The sequence below is a fragment of the Lutjanus erythropterus genome, chromosome 17 (assembly GCF_056507025.1).
Source record: "Lutjanus erythropterus isolate fLutEry1 chromosome 17, fLutEry1.hap2, whole genome shotgun sequence".
In the NCBI taxonomy this organism is placed as follows: domain Eukaryota; kingdom Metazoa; phylum Chordata; class Actinopteri; order Lutjaniformes; family Lutjanidae; genus Lutjanus; species Lutjanus erythropterus.
The window spans coordinates 19,640,417-19,664,316 of record NC_139333.1 but is presented as its reverse complement, the minus strand read 5'-3'; the positions used below and the strand labels follow the sequence as shown (position 1 = coordinate 19,664,316).

The 23,900-nt window shown below is 40.5% G+C and overlaps 1 protein-coding gene across 1 annotated transcript in view; it reads left to right on the top strand.

Annotated features, from left to right (window-relative positions):
• Positions 1 to 304: 304 nt before the first annotated feature.
• Positions 305 to 23,900, top strand: part of adamts14 (ADAM metallopeptidase with thrombospondin type 1 motif, 14) — a 63,736-nt gene continuing 40,140 nt past the window's right edge. Inside the window, exons 1-4 of the mRNA XM_084740508.1 lie at positions 305 to 880; positions 1,275 to 1,714; positions 17,142 to 17,298; positions 20,450 to 20,646. Coding sequence (XP_084596634.1) covers positions 802 to 880; positions 1,275 to 1,714; positions 17,142 to 17,298; positions 20,450 to 20,646 — 873 coding nt within the window. The 5' untranslated portion in view covers positions 305 to 801. The remainder of the gene's footprint in view (positions 881 to 1,274; positions 1,715 to 17,141; positions 17,299 to 20,449; positions 20,647 to 23,900) is intronic.

Genomic DNA, 23,900 nt, shown 5'->3' with positions numbered 1-23,900 from the left:
GTAAACATGTATGAGTTACTGCCTTGCATCTGGAAGAGTTTTCACCCTCTTTGATAAAGAAAAATACATTTTAAGAGTGAATAGTGGCCGTGGAGGTGGCCATTTTCGCAGGATATGTCGATAAAACAGTTTTTTTTAGTTGAAAAAAGAGAAAGAAAAGCCGCTTGGCTAAATCTGTGGTTTTCTAGTGTGGAGAAGGCGCTCCCACTGTTGGCTGGTAGTGGCTTCAAGTTGAACACAGTTGAGAGTCCCGCAGCCGAACCATTGGTGCGTAATGGTGCACGACTGGACGGCAGATGTTTCACCACCGGGACACTCTGTCTCTGCACACTTTATCTGAACTCTTCCGACTTTTTTTTCTCAGCGTAGGCGTGCGTTAACTTGCGCTCAAAAAAGTTATCTGAGGAAGGAAAGGACGAAGAAGAAGAGGAGAAGGAAAAAAAAAATTGGGCTACCTCTTCAAACCGTCCCGGTTTCTACCGGGGAGTTGTCGTCATCAGCACCCCAGATATCAGCCCCCCTTAGCTCCCTAAATGGATGGGGCAGTCTTGGTCTATGCACTTCAGCAGCACAGGCCAAAAGACTGGAAACAGCTTGTGAATATCCGTCAGTTTGGCGTCTAAGAGACGGGGAAACGCTCAGAAATGCCCGGCTGCTGCTTCGCGTCTGGAGCTCAACTCTGAGGACTTTTCTCCTGCTGCATCTGTGCTTTTTTTTTTCCAGGAGGAAGGACTCGTTCAAAGTTTACAACAGAAAGGAAAACTCTGCTGAAGTGGCAGCTCTCACATTATAGCGCTCGCTATGGATTGTATGTATTTATTGATGTGCTTTTCACTCACTCAAGTATTTTTGGATCATATTTTCGCTGCAGAAACACATGGTGAGTTATGCATTTATATGCTTTTTTTTTTGCAGTCAGTATAGAAATGCACTCTGAAGTCTTAAATGAGGGGGAGTAATGATATAAAATAAGTGGTTATTGTCACTGATGTGTCAACATAATTAACTTACCAGCCTTACTGGTCAATACAGTGTGCTGAACTGCTGGATTTCCCTTTATATTCACATGATCATTTCTTATAATAGCCAGTTTAATAAAGAAAGCATTCATTTTCAGCTACCTTTATGCTTTATATAATAATATGAATGAAATAAAGTTAAACTCTGTCCTCTATTATACAATCTCTCCTTACTTATCAGTCTTTTTCCATAACAACTTGCCTCAGAAGACCTCTGTGAATGTAATTCTCACTTGACACTATCTGTCCCATCAGAAAAACTCTCTGGAAAGTTAAGTGAATATGGTCTTATCGTGCCATTCAGCACAGACTCCCATGGCCGGTACATTTCTCACGTGGTCTCTGTTGGAAGTGGAAGTAAAGGTGCTGCCTCTGCTGCTGCTGGTGCTGCTGCTGCTGCTGATGCCTCCTCAACCCCTGGCAGCAGAAGAAGGGTGGCCCGCGGTGCCCCCGAGATGCCCTCGGTCACCCCTGGCTCGGCTCAGCACTTGTTTTTCAATGTCACTGTGTTTGGGAAAGAACTGCACCTCCGCTTAAGGGCCAACAGGAGGCTGGTGGCCCCGGGGGCTTTTGTGGAATGGCAAGAGGACTTTGAGGAAAAGGCCAAGGAACGTATCCATGGGGACTGTGTTTTCACTGGGGATGTGAGTGACATGCCGGAGGCCTCTGTGGCTATCAGCAACTGTGACGGACTGGTAAGTCATGACTCACCAATGCATAATTGAAATTATGGCTCAATGGAGAGATGTTACTTGATGAAAAGATGTCACATAGGGTCAGTGTCATGGGTTGATTTATTCATCTGCAGAAGGTCCTTCACAATGACAACTTAACATATTTTAACACTTCAGCTTCGTGCATCACGTCCTTGAATACTAAAGCAATATTCCATCTGAAACCCTAAATATGAAAGATTCAACCTTGTGTAGGCTTGACACTTTGTAGTTTGGTCTTCAGCTGAAAGGTTATGCCATGCAAGTTACCTTGGATTCTACATATGACCAGTTTTCACTGCATTACAAAAGCATCAGAGCTCCCACAGAAACTCCTGTATCATATTTTCCATATGCTTTCCATCTGTATGCTCAGTATCTTCCAAACTCTCATATTTTTGCCAAAACATTCCTCTATACACTAACAGGCTCACGTGGCAGTTTGAGCATCAGGATACTGCCCTTTCAGGAGCTCCTCATGCAGCCAGTGATCGTGCAAAACTCGAGCAGCTCTGACCAAGCTCAGAGGGTTCATGACAACAGACACAGGAGCAGTAGGGTTGGGATATAGAATATGTGAATCCTTTCATATTTCTTTCTCTAACAAACAACTTTTGGCTTAGCGCAGACATTGGCTTATGCATAGCATGCAGTAAGACAATCACCAAATTTAAATTTATTTGAACCCACATTCATTTATTTTTTGCCCTCTTGGGGGCAGCGCAACAAGAGGTCAACTAGGGTTGGATGGTGTTTACCAAATTGGCAACAAGTCAGGTCTTAAACACTTTGCTCAGTAGAGACTCAGGACAATTTCCCAGCTTTCATTGCGAAAACTGTGTGACAGTTAAAAAATGCCACTTCAGAACCAATCCAAAGTTTTCAGGGTGGACCTCCATATTGGGGACTGATAAGTCACAACTCACAAAACAGAAGTCATGTACCTACCACACGTCATTTACACTCATCGTTTTTGGCAAGATGTTTTTGGCTGTTCCATAGCAGAGAGGCCAACTGATTTGCCAGTCACCACTGTTGGTCTGATGACAACCTCCAACTATCTCACTCAGCCAAGAAAAATCATCACCAGTGAAGGGAGCAGGTAGATCAACTCTCACATCCATGCTGGGGGCGATGGTCCGACATCCATCCCTGTGCTGGGTTTAAAATGGTCTTCATCTTTGCTCAACATGTCTCTTACTTACTTAACAAAGTTAGCCAGCTGGCTACACTGAGGAAGCTAAAAAAACAATACTGCAAATAACAACAGTGTGATTGAAAGAAACACACCAACAGCAACCCACTAACTGAGCGTCCTGGGTTTGCTTGGCCAAGTTTAGTGAGAAAGTAATAATGGGAAATAGAGCAGCTTCTTTTTATGTGACTTTGTAATTTTGGGCGGACAGCGTCACTTCAAAGACAGAAGGCTTTTAAATCATGATGTTATGATGGTAGAGGGCTCAGTGATGGGTGATTTTCAGCCATCAGCCCAGCGTTAGGGTCAATACAACGTGAACTTGTGGAACACTATTAGCCTTCATTTGGAGTTGTGTTTCTGGCCACCTGAATAATGGAGGTCCAAAATTCACTTTCTTTTTAGAGTTTGTCTCCACTAACTCCTGAGGAAAATACAAGGCTCTTTAGCTGCTTTTTTTTCATTGGTCTTTCCAAATAAAAAAGAGTGACGAGAGAATTTGGTTGGAATATACAATATGGGCATATGGATTATGCTACAGGAGTAGTTGAGGAAGCCTCTAAAATCATTTAGTTATGATAAAAACCAGTTGCCACTGGAAACCACGTTGAATCCAAGCTGATATAAAGTGAAGAAGCAAAGTAGAAACATGTTGATGTGTTTAATTCTGAAGAGACATATTTTGGGTGGAATATGACTTTAAACAGCTGTTTGAGGCATTCTTAGTTATGGTTTCCAGTCAAGGTGAAGGTGTTTGAGGTCTATCATGGTAAAAATCAATTCAAAATGAAAGTCCACAATCCCAGCAGACGTGTTTCTCATCCAGAGCATTGTGTGACTCCTCCATTACCACCAATATATATCATTCTGCTCAGAGATCATCATGGCCAAAAGGTCACACTGTGACAGAGTGCAGCAATGGGAGGTGAGCTGAGACACTAATGGATGTTTGCAGTCGAGCAAATTAGAGTGAATTTTCAAAAGTGCATGTGACATTTGAATTGGCAGGTTGACCAGAGAGAGACTACACCTCAGCTCTTCTGAGTCCACCCTGTGAATTGTTCTCAAAGAAATAACATGTGGAATGGGAGCGGAGATAACCTTCTGACCCCAGAGCTTTAACCCTCCAAATGAAACAGAAACACACACTCTGTTATGAGGCCTTTTATAAATTATCACACACCCACACAGCTCAGAAGAAACAATGGACCTTTCAACACATTGTTAGTCATCATCACTGCATCTCTTTCTCGTAGTATTTCTGTATTAACGCCGTAAACAAGATGTTTTTTTCAGAGTTATTTGTTTTTAATATAATGTAAACAGTGAGTGGTGTGCGCACAATGCCATGCTGTGTTCTCTAATCACAAAGTCATTCCCTGAAAGGCCACTGTGTGTGTCCTTCAGTGACTCAAGGCTGAAAGTGACACAGTGGCACAATGCAGCACAATGCTGTTTTCACGCACAAATATGATATGAAAGGTGTTGTTTGTTACAAATGTTAAAAAACAAAGATGGCAGCCTTTATCACAGTGGTTTAGATGAGCTTCCAGAGAAGGGAAGCCAAGAAGTTATTCTCAAAAACTTACAGAGAACAGAAGTCGAGCAGAGTTCACAGTACTGAGCCTGCATGTTGGTATGTTTCTGGTTAGGTTTAGACACCAAAACCCCTTGGTTAGGGTTAGGCACAAAAATGCTTGGTAAGGTTTAGGAAAAGATCTCTGGAGCTTCAGACCGGAAAGTACAATTTCAGCACCTTGTCATTGTAACAAATGTAAAAAAAAATGTATTATTTTGTTAGAATTCAACAACAACAGCTCCCACGAGGCTTTGACATCACTGTTGAGGTTAAGGGCACGGCCATGTCGTGTCAGAGTTACCTAACACTAACCCCTAATTACCAGTTTCCGACCTGCAAATAGCGTTCATGTCAACATCCAAGTAGTAATTACAACCCGGAAATTCTGATTTTCTTTTGAAATGATGAAATAAGGAAAGAGGATGGACAGAAACATATTATATATAGTTTACAATTTAGTGTAAAACACCTCTGGAACCTGCCACCGAGCCCCCTTTGCAACTTCACAAACTTTTGTTTTAAAAGAAATCCATCACTATTTGACCATGTTCTCCTCTGTTCCCCTTCATGCTGGGTTTGTTCAGTGGCCAACATTTGTAGTGAAAGATTTTGATGAAATGAGATCAATGATTAGTCACAACATCTGAAAGCAGGCAACAAATTAATTTTGTCAAGCATCTGCTTTTAGAATAAATCAGTGAAAATCAAAGCCTTGTCCATCACTGTAAATTTGGTTTATCGGAGGTCTTGAACAAATGTGGCAAACGCATCATGATATAGATAAAGATCGCAGTAATTACGTACTGTGAATACGACCAAAGACTGAGAACCTTTTCAGTGGATGATTGTGGATGAGACTTTGATATGCTTTCTCTCTGAAACATGCAGTCTGACATTTCTGGGGATTTGCTTCTTCTATGGTGCTCATTTTGGTGTCTTTTATGTTAAAAAAAAAAAAAAAAAAAGTTTGGTTCAGCCAAATCACAGGAAGGATATTGTTTTTGTGCACAGTTTTCATTATTTTTTAACCTTTAGTAGGAAATTATTTCCAAGTAAAATTGTTGACAGTGGGGTCTGCATATTATTTACTGTTTCTGGGACATTGTGTCTGGAAAGACATCTTGCTGTTGACTTTTTCAAATGTCAAACTTCAAAACTTTAAAGATCAAAATAAATAAAAATTGCATTTACCTCTATTGAACTGTGGTGGCTGCAGATGTGCCAGACAAGTATTTAAATGATTAGATACAACTTAATGCAAGCTTTTTTGTGACCCTTACAAGGGACCTGTCACACTCTGAGGAATATTGTCCATGCGTTTCATTGCATCAAAGCCAACATAAACATAGACCTGTCCGTGCATGCAGGGGTGTTCGGGGAGCATTTCAAGGTGTGTAGACAGCTCACAGGCAAATTATTTAGTCTAAAGTGTCTGCTTGATGTGGAAGGACGCAGAGGAGATGATGTCTGATGAAAGGAACCACTCTGAAAGGAATAAGAACGCGAGTCACGCGCTGAGGTCACCGCATGTGGGCCATATCTCTGAAATGCACTGCACTGTGTGTCCTTACATACCACCAGCAATCCATCTTCAAGAGCGTGTTTGATGGGTTCCCTTATGGAGAACACACACATGCTGTATCAGAGCAGATGTATATCACAGCTGCAGAGATAGGCCTATATTTTGTGTTTTAAGTCCTATAGAATTCCTGGAAATAAAGTGCTCAGACTTAAGGAACGCACCAGCAGTCATCACAACCCCTAACTGCTTCAGTATGACTGGATTTCCATGATAAGCGCTGCTATCAGTGTGTCCTCTGCTCCTACAGGGATGACTCCCTAATAGCGAGGCATGACATCACCAGTTAGAGATTATGTCACCTGGTCTCCTGCCAGGTGCCCGCAGGCGAATGATTAATGGCATTCCAAGCTCATGACAGATAAGATGCATACAGTGAAGCTGCAAATTAATTTGATATCTTTCGGATATATTTGGCCTCGTAGCACGACCAAACTGTCAGCTGAGGCTGCAAAAACGGTGACTGACTTGGTGCTCTATACTCTTAGAAAAACAGGTTCCAGAACGGTTCTTCCTAAAGGGCTGAGGTTCTACCCAAAACTATTTGCTTCTGAAGAACGCTTTTTTAAAGAAAAAAGTTTCAAAGGTTCTTTGTAAGACTAAGGGTTGCATTAAGAACCCTTCTCCTTCAAAGAGCCTGTTTTGAAAGAAATAGTTTTTCAAAGATTGTTGAAATCCTTGAAGAACTCTTTCATCAAGGGTTCATGAAAGTTTTTTTTTTGTACCATAATAAAGAAGGGTTCTCGGTAGAACCCCCGAGTTTGTTCTAGATAAAACTCTGGAAATATAAAAAAGGTTTTCCGTAGAACCGCCTGACTAGAGAAAACTGTTGGAATATAAAAAGGTTCTTGGTTGAACCCCCTGCGTGTGTTCTAGATAAAGATAAAGATTCTCTGTAAAACCCCCTTGGTGGTTTCAAGATAAAATCATGGGGATATATAAAGGTTCTCAGTAGAACTTCTTGGTGAGTTATAGATAAAACCCTTAGAATATAGAAAGCTTTCTGTAGAACCCCTTGAATATGTCCTTGATAAAACTTATGGAATATTAAAAGGTTCTTGGTGGAATCTGGGTGGGATCTTGTTGGCACCCTTAGACGGTGTAAAGGTTCTGCCAGAGTGGGTTCTGGGTGGAACCATTACACCATAGAAGGCTTCTCTGTAGAACCTCTTACACTTTCACAGATGGTTTTAAGTATAATCCTTTATGTTGAAAATTCTGGGTAGAACTCTCTGAAAGGGTTCCAATTGGAACTTTTATGAAAGGTTCTAAGAGGAACCAAATTCTATGAGGACAATCTCAAGAACCCCTTATGGTTCTTGTTATCATCTTCATTTCTAAGCGTGTAAAAGAGACTTTCAGTTTCACTTTAATATAATTTATAGAGTGATTGACCAACATGTCAGCGTGTGCGATATCTCCCTCTCTGGCTGTAACTCCTGCTCGATGGCAACAGCTGTGCGCTCCAGACGAGCATGAACTATTGTTGTGGAGCGATGAGTGATGGCTATGATTATACCGGCGCTGCTCATGTGTTGGGAATTAGCACAGATGACGGGCTGATTGAATTACAGCACGAGTGCCGGATAACCGCAGTCGGAAGAGCGCTATTTCTGTGTCCATCAGTTAAAAAGAGAGAGAGCCACCTAGCAACAGTCAGCAGCCAGTCTGCTTTTTTGGGGGTGGGGGGTGGAGGGTGTGTGTGTGCGGGGGGGGGCGCAGTTTTCCATCCATTGGAGATGGAAAATGCTTGCATAAATTGTTCTATTCATGAATGTTTGCAGGAATTCTGTACAGGGTTGGTCCCAGTCCAGTATTCCAGTATCCTCTGGTGTTCCAGTACTCTGCTGGCACCGAGGTGAAGTCACTAAATTAAGAGCTCCATCAGTGGAAGCCCGACGTCTCAGCCAATAATGTGATTTATTCCCTCTCAGGCTAATCTTTGGCTAATTTGCAGCAGCTACAGCGTCGTAGCAGCGCTTGTTCAAACACACACACTGTGAGACACGACACGCATATCTACAAGCACACACACACACACACACACACACACACACACACACACACACACACACACACACACACACACCAGTGGATGAATCACGTCAATACAAAACAAATTAATTAGCTGTTTTGAAATGACTGCACACACACCACTTCAGTTTTATATATGGAAGAATAATATGATATAAAATAACTGACAGCACCAGATAGAGACATAGAAAACTATGATTTTTTTAATCATTAATTGTTTATTATTGCATATTACAAAACAGGCTTTGAACAGTTGAGCCTTTTCCCTATATATTATATATTACTACTAGTACTGCTTATAACACCTACTTTTATTGCTTGTATCTTCTACTACTACTATTACGTCTTATTTAGCACCGCTAAAGAAGTACCACTATTACAACAACTCTCCTACTTTTATACCTTGGGTACTCCTACTACATCTTCTTCTTCTTCTTCTGTAACTACTGCTACTCCACTTCTTCTTCTTCCTTTTCTTCTCCTTTTCCTCCTTTACTTCTGTAACTTCTTCCACTTCACTTCTTCTTCTTCTTCATCTTCTTCATCTGCAACTACTGCTACTCCACTTGTTGTTGTTGTTGTTGTTGTTGTTCTTCTTCTTCTTCTCTTCTTCTTCTTAATCATCATCATCTTCTTCTTCCTTTGCAACCACTGCAGCTCCATTACTTTTTCTTCTTCTTTGTCTTCTTCTTCTGCAACTACTCCACTTCTTCTTCCACTACTATGACTACTACTGTCCTCAGTAGTACCAGTACTACAACCACATCTTGTTTTACAGCTAAGTTACTATTACTACTACTAATACTACTTCTATTACTAATATTGCCACCACTGATATGTCCGTTGCTATTTCTCCATTTCTTCTATAATCAGACTGCTGGTACCTTTAGCTTTTGTACAAAAACCAATTAGCCACTAATAGCAGCCTGATAATCATCCACTTTGATGAAGTGCTTCATTTAATGTCTAAATTCATGTAATTTTTCCTCCTCTTTGATGTTAGTCCTATGCAGATGAGTGTCCGTGATTATCAGACCAATTTTCTCTTGATAATCCTCGTCTTGATCACCAGCTATGCTTGCCCTTTGTGGCCCTGCACAGTGAGACGTGAAAGCTGATAAAAAGGAATCAGGTAGTAATCCCCTGCTCCCACAAGCTGTCTCATACGATTATTTCAAACCCGCAACTCTGCTGCTCTGCAGTCCAGCACCACTCAGCCATGATTTACTCCCCGGCTTATTGATCTCACGGCCACAGAGGCTTTCATCCAGCATCACCAACACGTACGCTGCTGTCAGTGCCTCATGAATATTATGTCAAGTGTCCTTTCTTTTCAGATTTGTCACGGACTAAAATTCATCGCAAACTGAGCGACCTCGTGGAAAGGAGTGCATACCTTGATGTCAGTGTTTAGCAGATTACCTTTTCACCCTCTCCTTCTTCCTCCTTTGTTTGTGGATCAACAAACGAGACCCTAAACCTGAAATTACATGTTTCTAATCAATCTGCCACAAATTACAGGTTAATCCCCTGGAATGACAGCTGGATTTTGATTTTCTTGCACGTTGCAGCTCAAACATCCGTGGCCTGTGGCGTTGTTCCATATTAAGATTGTGTCTGTCATTCATGAGCCTGAAGGGATGTCTCTATTTACCTCAGTAGACAATAAAAGGACCACCCTATTTGATGCCTGTCACAACAGTTGAATACCAGAAGTGTGCTGTGACATTGTCTGTCTGCCACTTACATGTCTCTTTTCATTCAAGAAAAAGAACTTGGCTGTGATCTCTTTAGGCAAGGGTGTAATTTCCGCTGGGGATGGATTGAGGGATTGATTTACTGAACATCGTTCTGACTGTCCAGCCACCGCAGAGAAGATCTGAGCTGATAACAATGTTGACTCACTCATCTGAGACGCAGTTAATTGTTGGCTTGTGCACAAAGCAAGAACTTTATCACTTAACAGCCAGTGGTGTGGTGAGTGCTTGGTAGTCTTGTGCCCTGAGCCTTGCCTCTCAGGTTAGGCTTCATATTATATTGAGATATAGCATAAGTTTAGTCTTTTCCTGGTTTTAAAGGCTGCATTACAGTAAAGTGATGTCATTTTCTGAACATAACAGACTGTTGCATTAATATCTTGTGAAAGCATCAATAGTCATCTCTACAATATTGTTGCAATATCCAGGTGTTGGGTCAAAAATATTGTGATATTTGATTTTGTCCATAACAGCCAGCTAAACCTACCTATATAGAAACCTACTTAATATACTGTTGGGTAGTTTAATCTGCAGCAATACATCATATTCTATACGATTATCATGTTATATGTCCTATTAGAGAATTTTACGGTGTTATTTTAGACATAATTTGTATATCAAGATGTATATGGCATAGTCTAAAAAGAATAAAAGTTAAAATTCATAAGCCATATTGCCCAGCCCAGTCTTAGGCTTATGTTCTTTGTGACACCAAAAGTCAGTGTTGGGTTTTTAGTTTTAGACTTTGTTGATTTATTATTATTATTATTATTTTTTTAATTGTTTCTGGTTTCAGGTGCATCATAATTTACAGTTATATTGTCTTAAAACAACAGCAGAACTGAATCTGAGTGGAAAATAAGACAGTAAAGCAACTAAAAGTAGGTTTGCAAAGCTTATTGCAGCTCTACTTCTCGGCATTTAGCATTTTCAGTCTTTTATGAAGTCTAGCTTAATTTGCCGTCTGTGCTGCATTTGCCTTTGTCATCCTCTCTTCTGGAGCCAAAGCAGGCTGCTATCACACGGTTGCACATGCACGCAGGTAAAGCTGTGGTTCATTTGCAGTTGCAGTTCATTTTTTTTGTTTGTTTTTACTTCATTGTAGCCTCCACAGCTTGTCTGTAAGCATATTCACATTCACGCCTAACATATTTCTTTAAAATAGACAGAACTGCAGCAGTAAACTGTTTTCACCAGCTCCCTCTCCGTTTGTTTCTTCCATTAGGGTGTTTGCTGCACTGAGCAGGTAGTGACAGACTCCAGCTGCTAGTTTGGATAGCAGAAAGAAGTCTCTTTGAAATTACATATAGTAAATATCCACCTTCAAAGTTGCTCTTACTGATGTGTGGAATTTAGTGCACTGGTGAGCTTAAGGTGTAGCTATATTTGCCTTTTTTTTTAAGGTGTCAGTGACACCGCTGGATGCCTCACCGCCTTCTCGACTCCAGGGCGTTTTTTTTTTTTTTAACTGTAGAGGCAGGAGAAGCTGTCTGAATCTCACTCTGACACAAATTGTACCTCCACTGAGCACTGCAGATCTCATAATGATCCCAGGTCTTTGAGTTCACACTCAATCATATGGAACCTGATAACTGCCACATCACTTAAACTGACCCAGAACAGCTAATCTCTCTGTTTTTCAGTATCACAGTGTGAAATCTGAAAAACAATAAGTGTGGCCTTTGCAAATGCATTTGCTTTTTTCTCAGAAATGATGAAGGATACACTCAGTTAAGAGTGACACGAAGGTCCCAAAACAAAAATGAGATTTTGGCTTTGACCTTTGTTATTTTCATGACTCTGTGAGAGGAGATTCAAGCCTCAAGGGTGTAATTTCCTCTGGAGACGATGTAACTCCTCTCAAAAATGCCTCCTCTCAAAATCAGTTATTGTTTAAGTGACCTGCTAAAATATTTCCAAACTGAGCCCTCCTACTGACCAGCTGTCACGAGACAAATGAGGGAAGCTCTCAGTTACTAACGTGAGTTCACAGCCACGCTGGCGGCTCTGTGAAGGGCTTTGAGCTAAACGTTCACACCGGCACGCTAACATGCTCACAGTCGCTCACTTTCTCCGGAGCTGGCACAGAACTAAAATGAAGTGTGGAGATCTGGAGGTCTGGCTGTGCAACACTAGCTCACAGTGACCACACTAAAATGTAAAGCACATAAACAAGTTAAAAAATATTTGATGTTTGTAGCAGGTGAGGCAAATCTCAGGGCATCAGAACTTACTATAAGCAATTTAAGGTGATACACATGACCATATGTTTTGCCATTCTCATCAAACTCAGCTGTGTGTTTAATTCTAGGCCAATTAGCAAATGTTAGCATGCCAACACTTAAAAACAATACCTGCTGTAGCTTGCTGTCATCATTATTTGATTGGTGGAGCATGTTGAGGCTGATTGCACCGCGACAGGAAGCTCTGCAGACACAGCTCTGGGCTGACAATAACCACAGTGCAAAGACAGGTAACAATGCGTAATTATACAGTAATATTCTCCTAGAAAAATACTGTTTTTAATTCATCAGAATACAGCTGGGGTTTATTGGTATAGAAATGCATGGAAACTAATAGTCATTGAACTACATTACTCATCATTTCTCCCTAAGTGCATCGGAAAATATTTTTTATGATAAATGCTTCTATCTGGTCATTATGTGCATACATGTGGTTACAGGAATCTGTATTTCCACAAATGAGTAGCCCCACATGACTAATGACTAAATATATAATGATACAAAAATGGCTGCAAGGAATTATATGAAATGCTTGATATTATTGGATTCAAAACTTTCCTTTCAATAATATGTGCTTTGATCCAATATAATGATTAATGGGTTAATCCAGCCTAGCCTATAAAATGTCAGAAAATAGCTCATGGTATTGTAGTTGATGTTATCAAAATGATTTTGTTGTCAAAATGATTATTTTGTCAGCCTAAAACCCCCAAGAAGCTGGATCCAAAAAATATTTTAAGATTTCCCTAGATAAATTACAAATTTACTTCTTGGTAATTGATTATGTTTTTGCTCTAAATGAAGCAGTGCTGCTGAGGTTTAAGGTCACAGATGCTAATATATCATCATTGTCAGGCTTTTATTATTTAATCTAAATGTAAATTTCAGTCAGATGAAGAAGCCAATTTCTGATGCATAAATTTGGAAAATCCAATAACTTCGTGTCCCCTCCTCACCTGTGACAGGAGACCCTTGCCTAGCGGAGACTGTACCATGCAGTGTACATGTATGTTTACATTGGGTTCCTCTGTAGGCCCTTCCAGATGCTGCTGCTCTCTCCCCTCACAGACCCGGCTTCACTTTCCACCCACTGCTGAAAGAAGAGACCACAGAGGAAGTATTCGAGCATGTCTTACTTGGCATTTCCTGGTCAGGGGCTGGACAGATTCTTTCACTCCTCTTTGCACTCACTGTCACATCTTCACTCTTCAGTTCACAGCGTTTGTGTTGGTAGTCCTGAGGTTTTTTTTTTTTTTTTTTTTTTAGGCACGGCGTTCTCTTTGCTGCACTGTATTTAGACTTCTTTTTGCAGCTGTAAATACACACATTCTTGCCAAAATCTTGTTGGTGTGCCTTCTTCATGAGTATAATGATAGGCTGGATGGACTTTTTTCTTCGTGAGGAGGAGGAATATGAGAAATGTCACTTGCACAGTGCAAAGTGTTCACAAAGCACAGTTTGTGTTTATTAAGCTTAATAGAAACAAGATGTCAACTAAAATTAGAAATGTGTCAACTTCCGACTACTTTATTTCATTAGTAGAGGATGTTTTGCTGCTGCTTCATTTACGTCACACTGGGTGACGTGTTCTTCTTTAATTAACAACTACAAGTTGTTACTTACAAGCTAATCAGTTATCACACCTGGATCCACCATTGGTGACTGGAAATGTGTGTTTTTATTTGTTTTATATTTTGTTTTGTTTCAGTTGCCTTTATTAGAGACAGCTCATGGAGTGTGACAGGAAACATAAGGGAACAATGTTCCTTGAACGGATTTGAATAAATTGTGTTGCAGTGTCACACCACTTGTCCACCAATACGGCCCCGTTTTGACAAAAAATATCCTAAACAGGGGAAACATGTTAAAGGGATAGTTCACATTATTTGAAATGGGGAATGTAGAAGCAGAGAGGAAGCTGGGTAGTGACCTGCAGTGGATGGGGTCAGTTTGTTTTGCGTAGGTCTCCCTTTATACTGAGTGGTGACTTTAAATTGCTCATAGCCGTGAATGAGAAATGTCTGTCGAAGTGTCAGCCCCGTCATAGTCTGGTGGCCCCATCTCTCGCCCAGTGGGACCGGAAATATTGTCTGTCCTTGCATGACCCAACAAAGGATAAATGGTGATATGGAAGTGAAAACTTTGGGCAAATGCTGATATTGATTACACATACAGGCTGCAACAGTGACGGATATTAAAGAGGAACACCACTTTGTTTACGTTTGATGGTATACAGTGGCATACATGGACACACACATCCATGAATATTATGCACATACTCATATATTGCCATGAATTAGATAGCACACACACACACACACAAATAAACACATGCTATATATGTACAATTATTTATTTTTATAATAATATAATTTTATGTGATAATGTCACATGAATGAGAACACTGGACCTTTAAGATGATATTGTGATCTCAGCAAACACTTATTTACAGATCCAGTAGTTACAGAGCAGTATATCCACTGGAGTTGTGCCCCCTGATGAATATGAGACCAATATTCACTCTCTTTTAGCTCTGTTTTTGGTCTCCAACAACTCCTGAGGGAAATATCTGCCCCTTTAGCGGCTAAATGCTCCACTGCTGAAAAAAGCTGCCCGCTGTGACTGAAAACAAAACTATGAGAGCTGTGAGAGTTTACCAAAACATTAAAAATGTGGCCAAACAGCTAAATAGTGAGCTGAAACTCAGTGAAAAGCTCTGTAAAGCTGCAGGGGAGCTGCAGAGTTCAGAAGAAGAATTTTATTAACCCCTTGGGAGATTTAAGTTTTTCATTCCATTATTATTTTTATGCACACAAATATATACATGTATTGAGGCCCATTTCTGCCAGTGAAAGAAAAAAATATCCCCATGGAAGTCATAATTAAAGTAAGATAAAAAGTCAAAATTATGAGATGAAGTCACATTTTATCTCATAATTCTGACTTTGTATCGCTAGATTTCAAATTCATATCTCATAATTTTGACTTTTATATCATAATTCTGATTTTCATCTTATTATTTCAGTAATAATTCATAATTTCAATTTAATCTGGTAATTATGACTTACCAAGGGGATATTTTTTTCTGTCACTGGGGGCTTCCATACACTTACTCTGGGACAGTTAGGGGCTCTGTGTCGTGCTCATGGGAACCTCGGCAGCGCCGGGAGGAGAACTGGCACCTCTCCAGCTACCAGTCCACACCCTGTATTGTGGTCTGTGCTGGACTTCAGCAAGCCACACTCCAGCCAAGTCACTACAGACTGACCTACAGCCACCCCCAGACCAATACTGTTGATTCATAGTGCAACATCACTCAGTAGGTTTATTAGCATTCTGCTCAATGTTGTGTTGAGGTAATCGACCAAAATGAAGGTCACACATAGTAACACATAATCAGCTAATGTGTTTGTAGATATGCAGACAGATATGGTAGTGAATAAATAAATGACAAAAATGTTAAAGAGATAATTTAAGGGTAATTATATTTGTCCAGCACTCAGAGAAACCCCACTTACAATAATGACCTAATTACTTGTATAATAATGGCATCAACAGGGCCAAAGAAGGACATAACGTTGCTTATATCTGCACTGAATCAGTGCAGATTGACGTTGTCTGATAAAAGTGAAAAGTAGTTTTAATGATAACGCTTAGACTAAATAGAGACCAGGGACCGAATATAACTTAAATGCAACGTCTTAGGGTAAACGATAACATTTTCACATGCTTATATCATGTGTGTTGCAGTGTGAGGGTGAATCAGAGCTGGACGTTGGCTTTCCTGTGCAGTCCATCTAAATATTTATTTAAGTATACAACAAAGAGGCCTGAAACAGAGGATGTTTACTTTATGGTGTGTGCAAATGTTTGCCTTCTCTTATGTGTTGTGTCGACGCCAATCAAGATGCTGCAGCACAGACGCTAAAAAGGAGAATGCAGTACAGCAACATGTCTTTGTTGTCGACCTAGAGGCTACAGCAAAAGCGTAACCTATGTCATGTGCAATTTAAAGTGTCAAACCCCATGTTATTATGCCATTGTGATGGATTGTTGTAGGGTGTCTTGCAAATATGTCAGTGGATTGTGGTGTTTTTCGTGCTGAGGGTGAAACACAATTTCACAATATTCCCAGTGCAGCTCTGGCGGATTATTATTTTGTTATTGCACTTATGCAAATCAACAGTAAATGTCAGCTTATGACATAACAAGGAAATGTCTTCTTTTCATGAGGGCCATTTATCACTGACATTCAACAACCATTCAAGGATCCACCTCAGAAGAGGCAGGCATGACAATCGTTCCTAACCCGTAATTCATTTTTCATATTTTTCCTTTAATACTGAGACCAAAACCCAAATTGCTTTTTCTGTTTTTCTGCAAAAATTTCATTTAAAAAATAAAGCTGCACCAAAGCTGCAGAAAAGGCTAACTAATGATTGCTTTCCCTATAAAAATGAAAATGAAAAATGAAAATACAAGGGCAAATCTCCTTTTCACAGGGGCCATTTTTGACTGACATTCGTAAGTGCACCTAATAATATCCCTCTGGACGTACTGGAATGAAAGCTTTAAGATTGCAGGTGCTCTCTGTGGGTCGTTTAAAGGGCTTCTGGGAAAATCAGAAGAAAATTGCTAATTGATATGAAACACACCAGACAGGTTAAGAGAATGTGAAAACTTTAAAAAGCATATTGCAAAACTTCAATGCAGGCTTTGAATTCTGTGAATTCTTTATGTGAGGGGTTTTCTTAGAATTAATTAAAAGACATAAAGCTGATGGAAACATATGGCCGAATTGAGACATTTCTGCGCATCATCTTGTTCACTGTGAAATCATGGTGGCACTCTATAAATCTTGGCCTTTAAGGGCCCCAAATTCTGTCTACCTGCGTCATTCCCCACATCCAGCCCCTCTCTAAATCTTCCAATTGATCAGGCACACTATAATTACTGGCTCCAGTAAAATTACTGTGCTTTGAAGGAGGAGGGGCGCACTAATTTGAAGCCCTCTTTTTCCAGGCAGGTCTGATCCGGACTGATAATGGGGAGTTTTTCATCGAGCCCCTCGAGAAGGGCCAACAGGACGTGGAAGTGAAGGGGCGTGTCCACGTGGTCTACCGCAGGTCAGCCATCAAACGGGAGACGGGCCAGCGGAGGGAGGACCTCCACAATGAAGGTAGGCGAGGGGAAGCAGCGTGATGTCAGTGGAAACATAAAGCACTGTGTGTGCGTCTGTTTGTGTGTTTTTTGGCTGTGTGTGAGTACGTGGGTGTGCACATGTGAGTGAGCGCATGCGTGTAACTGCTCTGGAGGGTCATGACGGCAAGGACAGTATGACAGCACATCAGAGGGAGGAATACAGTGTCGATGTCCAAAATAAATCATTGAATATAAATACAGTGCAGTGTGTCATCTGCATTTAAAGAACCAGATGTACCTTGTATGTCTGTAATAAACCCACTGTACACTACTAGTCTAGCACCAGTGATACGGTACATAGACATATGGGGGTCCGTTTGCACTTTTTGCAGCACCAAGTCAAACCATGCTGCGCTGATTTGCATTTCCAACTCATCGAGCTGCGCCCAGTAGCACCTGAGATAGGCCATCTCTGGTGGGGTGGGGCCAAAGTGACTCTGATCTATCTCTAAGCGGGATGCGGTGACATCTCGCCAAGTGTGGCCAACCCTTGACATCCACCGTGTCTCCCCAGCTCTCGGTACTTTTGTAGCTTCTAACTGGATCTCTGTGGTTTGATGTTTAGTTTCTCTCTGCGTCGCTGTTGGTACTTACAGGTTTCTGCTTTATTTTGCCGTTTCATGTTCTGACTTTTAGCGTGAAGAATTTATAGAAAATGTAGTGTTTTTTTGTACATAGTCAGACTGAGTAAAGCTAAGCTAGCACATGTGTATGGAAAAGGGGTGTGTGGAGTATGTAGCATCTGAAGAACCAGGTAGTTTTCTCAGGAGTTGGTGGAGACCAAAAACAGAGCTAAAAGAAGAACATTGAACATACATTCATCAGGGGGAGTCCAAAATTTATATTAATGTTGCTTAAGGTTTATTAGTTTTGTAAATAGGGAATTGTTTTGCTCTTTTGGTACATGAACACCGCAGCTGTTAAATTCTTATCACTACTCTGTATTTATTAGGCTTAACAGCAGAGGCAGTGCTCCTTAAACCAGGTGGTAAAGTGAGGAATGCTGGGCTCCAGTGGTAGCACTGGGGACCGGGGAGGGTGGAGGAGGCGGCGAGCAGGGGAAGAGGAAGAGGGTGACCTTTTCTTCGCAGTCGAACGACTCAACTCCATCATGAATTCCTTTTCTATTCCTCCTTCCTTGCGACAACAATAGCTTGAGCATCTGGTGGAAGACTCACTATACTCACTAATTCACTCCATTTCCCAGCGTCTTAAACTGATGTGTGTCTCATTTCATTTTATTCCACAGCCTTCTAGCTCAAACACCCTCAGGAACAATTTCAATCAAGTTGCTCATTCTCATTTGCAAACCTTTTTTCTTTTTTTTTTTACCAGCCCTGTGAAATACATTTTGCTCATGAGCGCTGCCATTTTTACTGGCACTTTTCCATTCCTGTTTCTGTACCTTCACATATTACCTTCAGTCATAAACTCTCTCTAGCGAGATGTGTATAACAGAGAAAAGCGTTAGTGTCCTGTATATGTGACCTTGTTAAGTCTAGTCTTACACTTAACTGCTGTGAAAGCTTTTCACAGTTCTGTTTTTTTGTGTCAAAGACATTTCTATCATATTGTATTGCAGATATATCTACTGAGGTTAGCATGCTAACCAGCTAATGCTACTTTCTTTGCTTAAGAGGCAATAATTCAATTCAATAGGTGGCCTATTCTTACATATGCCAACTCTCTTTTCCACAACAGCAAACTGACCCTTGAATAATCTTTCTGCTCAATGTTTTAGTTAAACTGAAATGACATTTTAAACTGTCGCTCTCAATTAATGTCTCTATCTCAGTTACGTAAGCATATGTGGTATTAATTACAGTTAAATTACGGCTTTGCAAACAGTGATTTTGTTTACCGCTCATTAAGAAATAGCTCAGTTTTTGCAGTTGTTGAACACTTTTGTCACATTTGTCTTAATTTACTGGAACTGGCATCAATAAGTTCTCATCTGTTATGCATTTATCTGTTTATCTGTGGTTTTATATATATATATATCTATATATAGAATAATTTGTGTTTCAGGAAATTTGCCTGGAACCGGTTGTTTAAATGTTTTTTGCAGAACACCGCATTTATCCGTCATTTCCATTTGCCTGCATTGTTGTTCTGAAAATACCTCGACCAATGGATTTTCTGGTATGCATAGGATAATGTGTCATGTCTCCATTTATATCTGGCAGGCTTGAATCACTACCGCCTTTTAGAGACGATTGCAATAATTCATAGCTTCAAGGAAGAAAACATGCCATGAATGTTTGAGCGAGGCAATTTCTGCCAGGCGTGTTGTCTGTGTCAACACACTCTGCAATTACATTTTAGTGTGTCATTACCTCCATCAAGCGGATCATGTATCAGTGTATTATTTGTTTACTTGTTTACATAGCGGTACATCAAGGCCTCGTAATCGATTTCTCATGAAATTTAGGGAAAAGATGCTATTTTGCGGCTAAAAGGAAGCAGTGCATGAATCTAATAATGATCTGTTACTCGTGTGTTTTCATGCCGATAAGAAGCAGATTAAAAATGACTACAAAAACAAACAAAATAATTTTCTGTTGTGCTTTCTTGACTGTGAAGTGTATATTCTGAACGTGTGGACTTTTTGTGCACCTGACGTTACATTGTGTGTTGAGAGACCTGCTGTTTCACCACACGTGTCTGTGTAAAATGCAAATTCAAATGTCTTTCAGTGACTGGCTTCAAGCGCAGCAGACAGCATTATACGAGAATATCACACATTCAAAAAACAGCTTAAGTGCTTTATTGTGTTGTTTGACTCAGCTGGGATTCATGCTCTGAATGCATATATTATAGTTAGGTGGAATGTGGGGCAGAGAGGAAATACACTTCTGACTCTGCAGGCCACAGATTTATGAGTCTAAGAGGAGTATCTTGACTTGAGATCAAGAGGTTTAGAAAATAAAGAGTCCACAGGCCTGTCAATAATCCCACAGGATTCCTCCTGAGCATCCTGAGATATTTTTATGCCTCCTTTGACAAAGACATCCAGTATATCACTTCACAGAAGCTGAAATAAGAGAAGGGGGGAAAAAAAGCAGACACGCAGCAAGATTCCCACAGTCCATTCATTGACTTGTTTATGTGCTGGTCATATTTTGCAGTGGCAGACTTCGGGATCGCGAACCTCCCCACGGCTCTGGATCTCGTCGAACATAAACTGTCTGAGTCAGAGCGCAAGAGGAGGCACGCCAAGAAAGACGACTACAACATCGAGGTGCTGCTGGCTGTTGATGACTCAGTGGTGCGCTTTCATGGCAAGGAGCACGTGCAGAATTATGTTCTCACGCTCATGAACATAGTAAGTCTCAGCCGTTTTTTTGAATGAAATGTGCAGCTAATTCTTCCCACCTGCAACTAACCATTATTTTCATTATTTATTAATGTGCTGATTACTTTTTCAGTTTATTTATTAATGTTTGGTCAATAAAATGTCATACAATTGTGTCTAAAATATCTAAAAATTTACTACAGTTCCCTAAAAACAGTTGGGAACCCACCACTGGTTATGCGTGTAGCGTTTCACTTAGCGTTGCCCAATAAAAAGTCAAAATCTCTACAAAAGAAACTGTTGTCTAAAAACCTTATTAACAAGAAAGAGGCAGCGGAGAAAACAGCAGAATCAGTTGAGGCAGTGTGGGCGGGATATCGAAGCCTTTGTGGCCTTCATAGCCTCCATGAAATTCCTGCCCCGTGTCAGACAGCTTTTTGTCACCATTAAATAAGCAAAATATCATTCTCTCCAAAACAATCAGACGCCTTAAGGAAAAACAGTAATTTTACCTAACAGAACACAGGAGTTGCTGGTCTACCACTGCCTCAATCAGTTAGTTTTGAATATTATTGTGTGACTTTGGTGTTTTAAAGCTGTAGTTTGGATTCACCAAAGTCGCACGGTAATAAATAAAGTAATCATCAAGGCAGCAGTAGACCAGAATTTTTTTGTTCTATTAGGTAAAATTACTGCTTTTCCTTAAGGAGCCTGGTTGCTTTGTAGAGAGCAATATTTGTCTTATATGACGGAAAAGGCACCGGAAAGTCTGTCATGATTTACCGCAAAGTAAAGCAGTGATTTTTCTAAATATAATACACAATTATACTGATGTAGATTTTTTTTTTAAGGTGGCTAAAATACATTGTGCTGCTATCCCTGTCCACAGCAGTAAACTGATTAGCTTCCACCCTGGTACTCCTCTCTGCTTCTCTAAACCGGGGGCGTCGTCCACCATCTGCTGCAGATAATACTGTTCCTGTAAATTGCTTGTTTGTCTGACCAACAATCCAAAGATAATCAGATCGAGCAAAAAATGACAATGAGAGGCATGAACTAGTAAATTGCTGGCATTACTCCAACGATAAATCTGTTTTCAAAACAGTCTTTTTGGGGCTTGTATCTACCTGTGCAGTTATTTTCTCCTCCTTGCCCTCTCTAATATCAGACCTTGCCACACTCCTCCCCAGACCCCCTCTTTCTCTAGCTGTTTATGGATTACCGACAAGAGGAGGGGGGGAAAAAAAAGAAACTCTCAGCTCATTCATTACGGGTTCCACCAGCTCCTACCACCATAATCTACTTACTGAGCCCAAATCCCCCAAGTCAGATTTTCACAGGGTGCTGGTTTCACTCTGTAACAGTTACCATTTGGACCCTGCATGGTGGTCTGATTAGCCGCACTAGACCAATTAGAAAGTTGAGTGGGAGCCGTACGGGGTGGTCAAGGAAACCAGCGCCAGAAGTCCGCTTGCACTGCCAAGCTGTGCTTACATGGAATGATGTGTTTATTTAATTAGGTTATTATATTCACATTCCGTCCCAAATGTCTTCGGCAGGGAGACATGTCTGATTTTTTTAATAACCTTGGCCGATGAAACTGTGAAGTGGCTGTGAGAGTGTGCTGTGTAATTGTCTGTCCTCAGTGTCTAGTGCGCTCTGATTTACGAGTATTTCAGAGCGCTGGCAGGAGAGGTGAGTTTGAGGAAGTCCTTTTGGGTGAAATTCACTCAGCTGTAAAGTTAAATCAAGTAGCCTAGATTTTAGATTAGATTTTTATTTCATGTATATTCAAAAACAGAAAAATGCAAGTAAGAAAACAAACATAAACAAGAGTAACAAATTAATTTAAAAGTAAAATCCAGAAGATATAAATAATTCATGTCCAGGAGTAGTAGAGTAGAGTACTTACTCCCTTTTTTTGTGCCTCTACAGAGGCAACAGCTGTGGCCAGAGGATTTATGTTTTTGGGTTGTCTGTAACCAGAGTTTGGTACAAAAGCCCACTTGGACTCAAGGAATAGCAGATTAGCTTCTGGTGGTCAAAGGTCAAAGTTTAAGGTCACTGTCACTGTCGAGTTCATTCTCAAGAACGCGATATCTCAGGAATGTCTTGAGGAAATTTCTTCAAATTTGGTACTTCAAATTCCAAAAGTTCACTTGGACTCAAGGATTAACTGACTAGATTTTGGGGGTTAAAGGTGACTTTGGCTTCACTTTTTGGCCAAACCTCAATAATTAATGCACTACTTATGACAAGATTTCACAGTTAACTGTCTAATGGGATAAAATGATGAGGTGATGACATTTTATGTCCAAAAGGTCAAAGGTCAACTTCACTCTGACACATTATGTTCTGCAGAAACACTTGAAGCTCTATATTAGTCCTCTCTACTCTGTAAAAACAGTCTCCAAGTTAAGGCAGCATGTTTCTCAGTGGAAATTATTCACTGGAATCCCATGTAATTATAGTGATAAAAAATACATTTAAAACCCTTTATTAAATTCCTTCAAAGTCTTCACTACATATATTATACAGACACAGATGTAAACTGGAACTTGTCGGTTGATGGAGGCAAATGATGACGAGGTGGTTAAACATTTGTTTAAACTTATTTAATGTTGAACGCGTTTTCATTTTGCCTTTTCACTTACTCAGACTTTTAACATTAGTCCTCACTAACTGTTTCCTGAGTGTAAAACATCCTCCCAAGCTGTGTTGACTTGATTTCCTCTTGACTTGTGGATACTGCTGGATAATAACTTACTTTTGCTTTCTACATGATTTGACCTGTTCCTTTTTTTTTTTTTTTTTTTTTAAGTGGATTGGCTTGTTCTCTGAAAGTTGTTTACAGTTCTTCAGCACATTTATTTCTTCTTAATATTCATATATTCACATATATGCTGCAAGAACCTGACAAGAGAAATGTGTAACTTCCAGAAAGGACGGCGCAGTTTAAACAAATGAGGGTCTAAAGTCTTTAGTTCCACCCGTAAGCCATAGGCTTGCTGTGTCTGAAAGCGCTCTGCCCACTCAAATCCCTCTGAATCCCTGCTCCGTGGCTGCAGAATGTGTAGTACCACCTGGAGAAACTCTCCCCGAGGGATTGATTACTGGACATCCTGTCTGCGCGAAGCCAAGGTGACTGCTGAGGTGCCGGCCGCACAATGGCTGTGTTGTTTGAGCGCGGACCAGGTTTTGTCCACGTCGATGTGATGCTGTACACAAGCCAGGGACACCTAGCGCCTGCTGGAGCCCACAGCTGCTACTCTCATTTTCAGTCC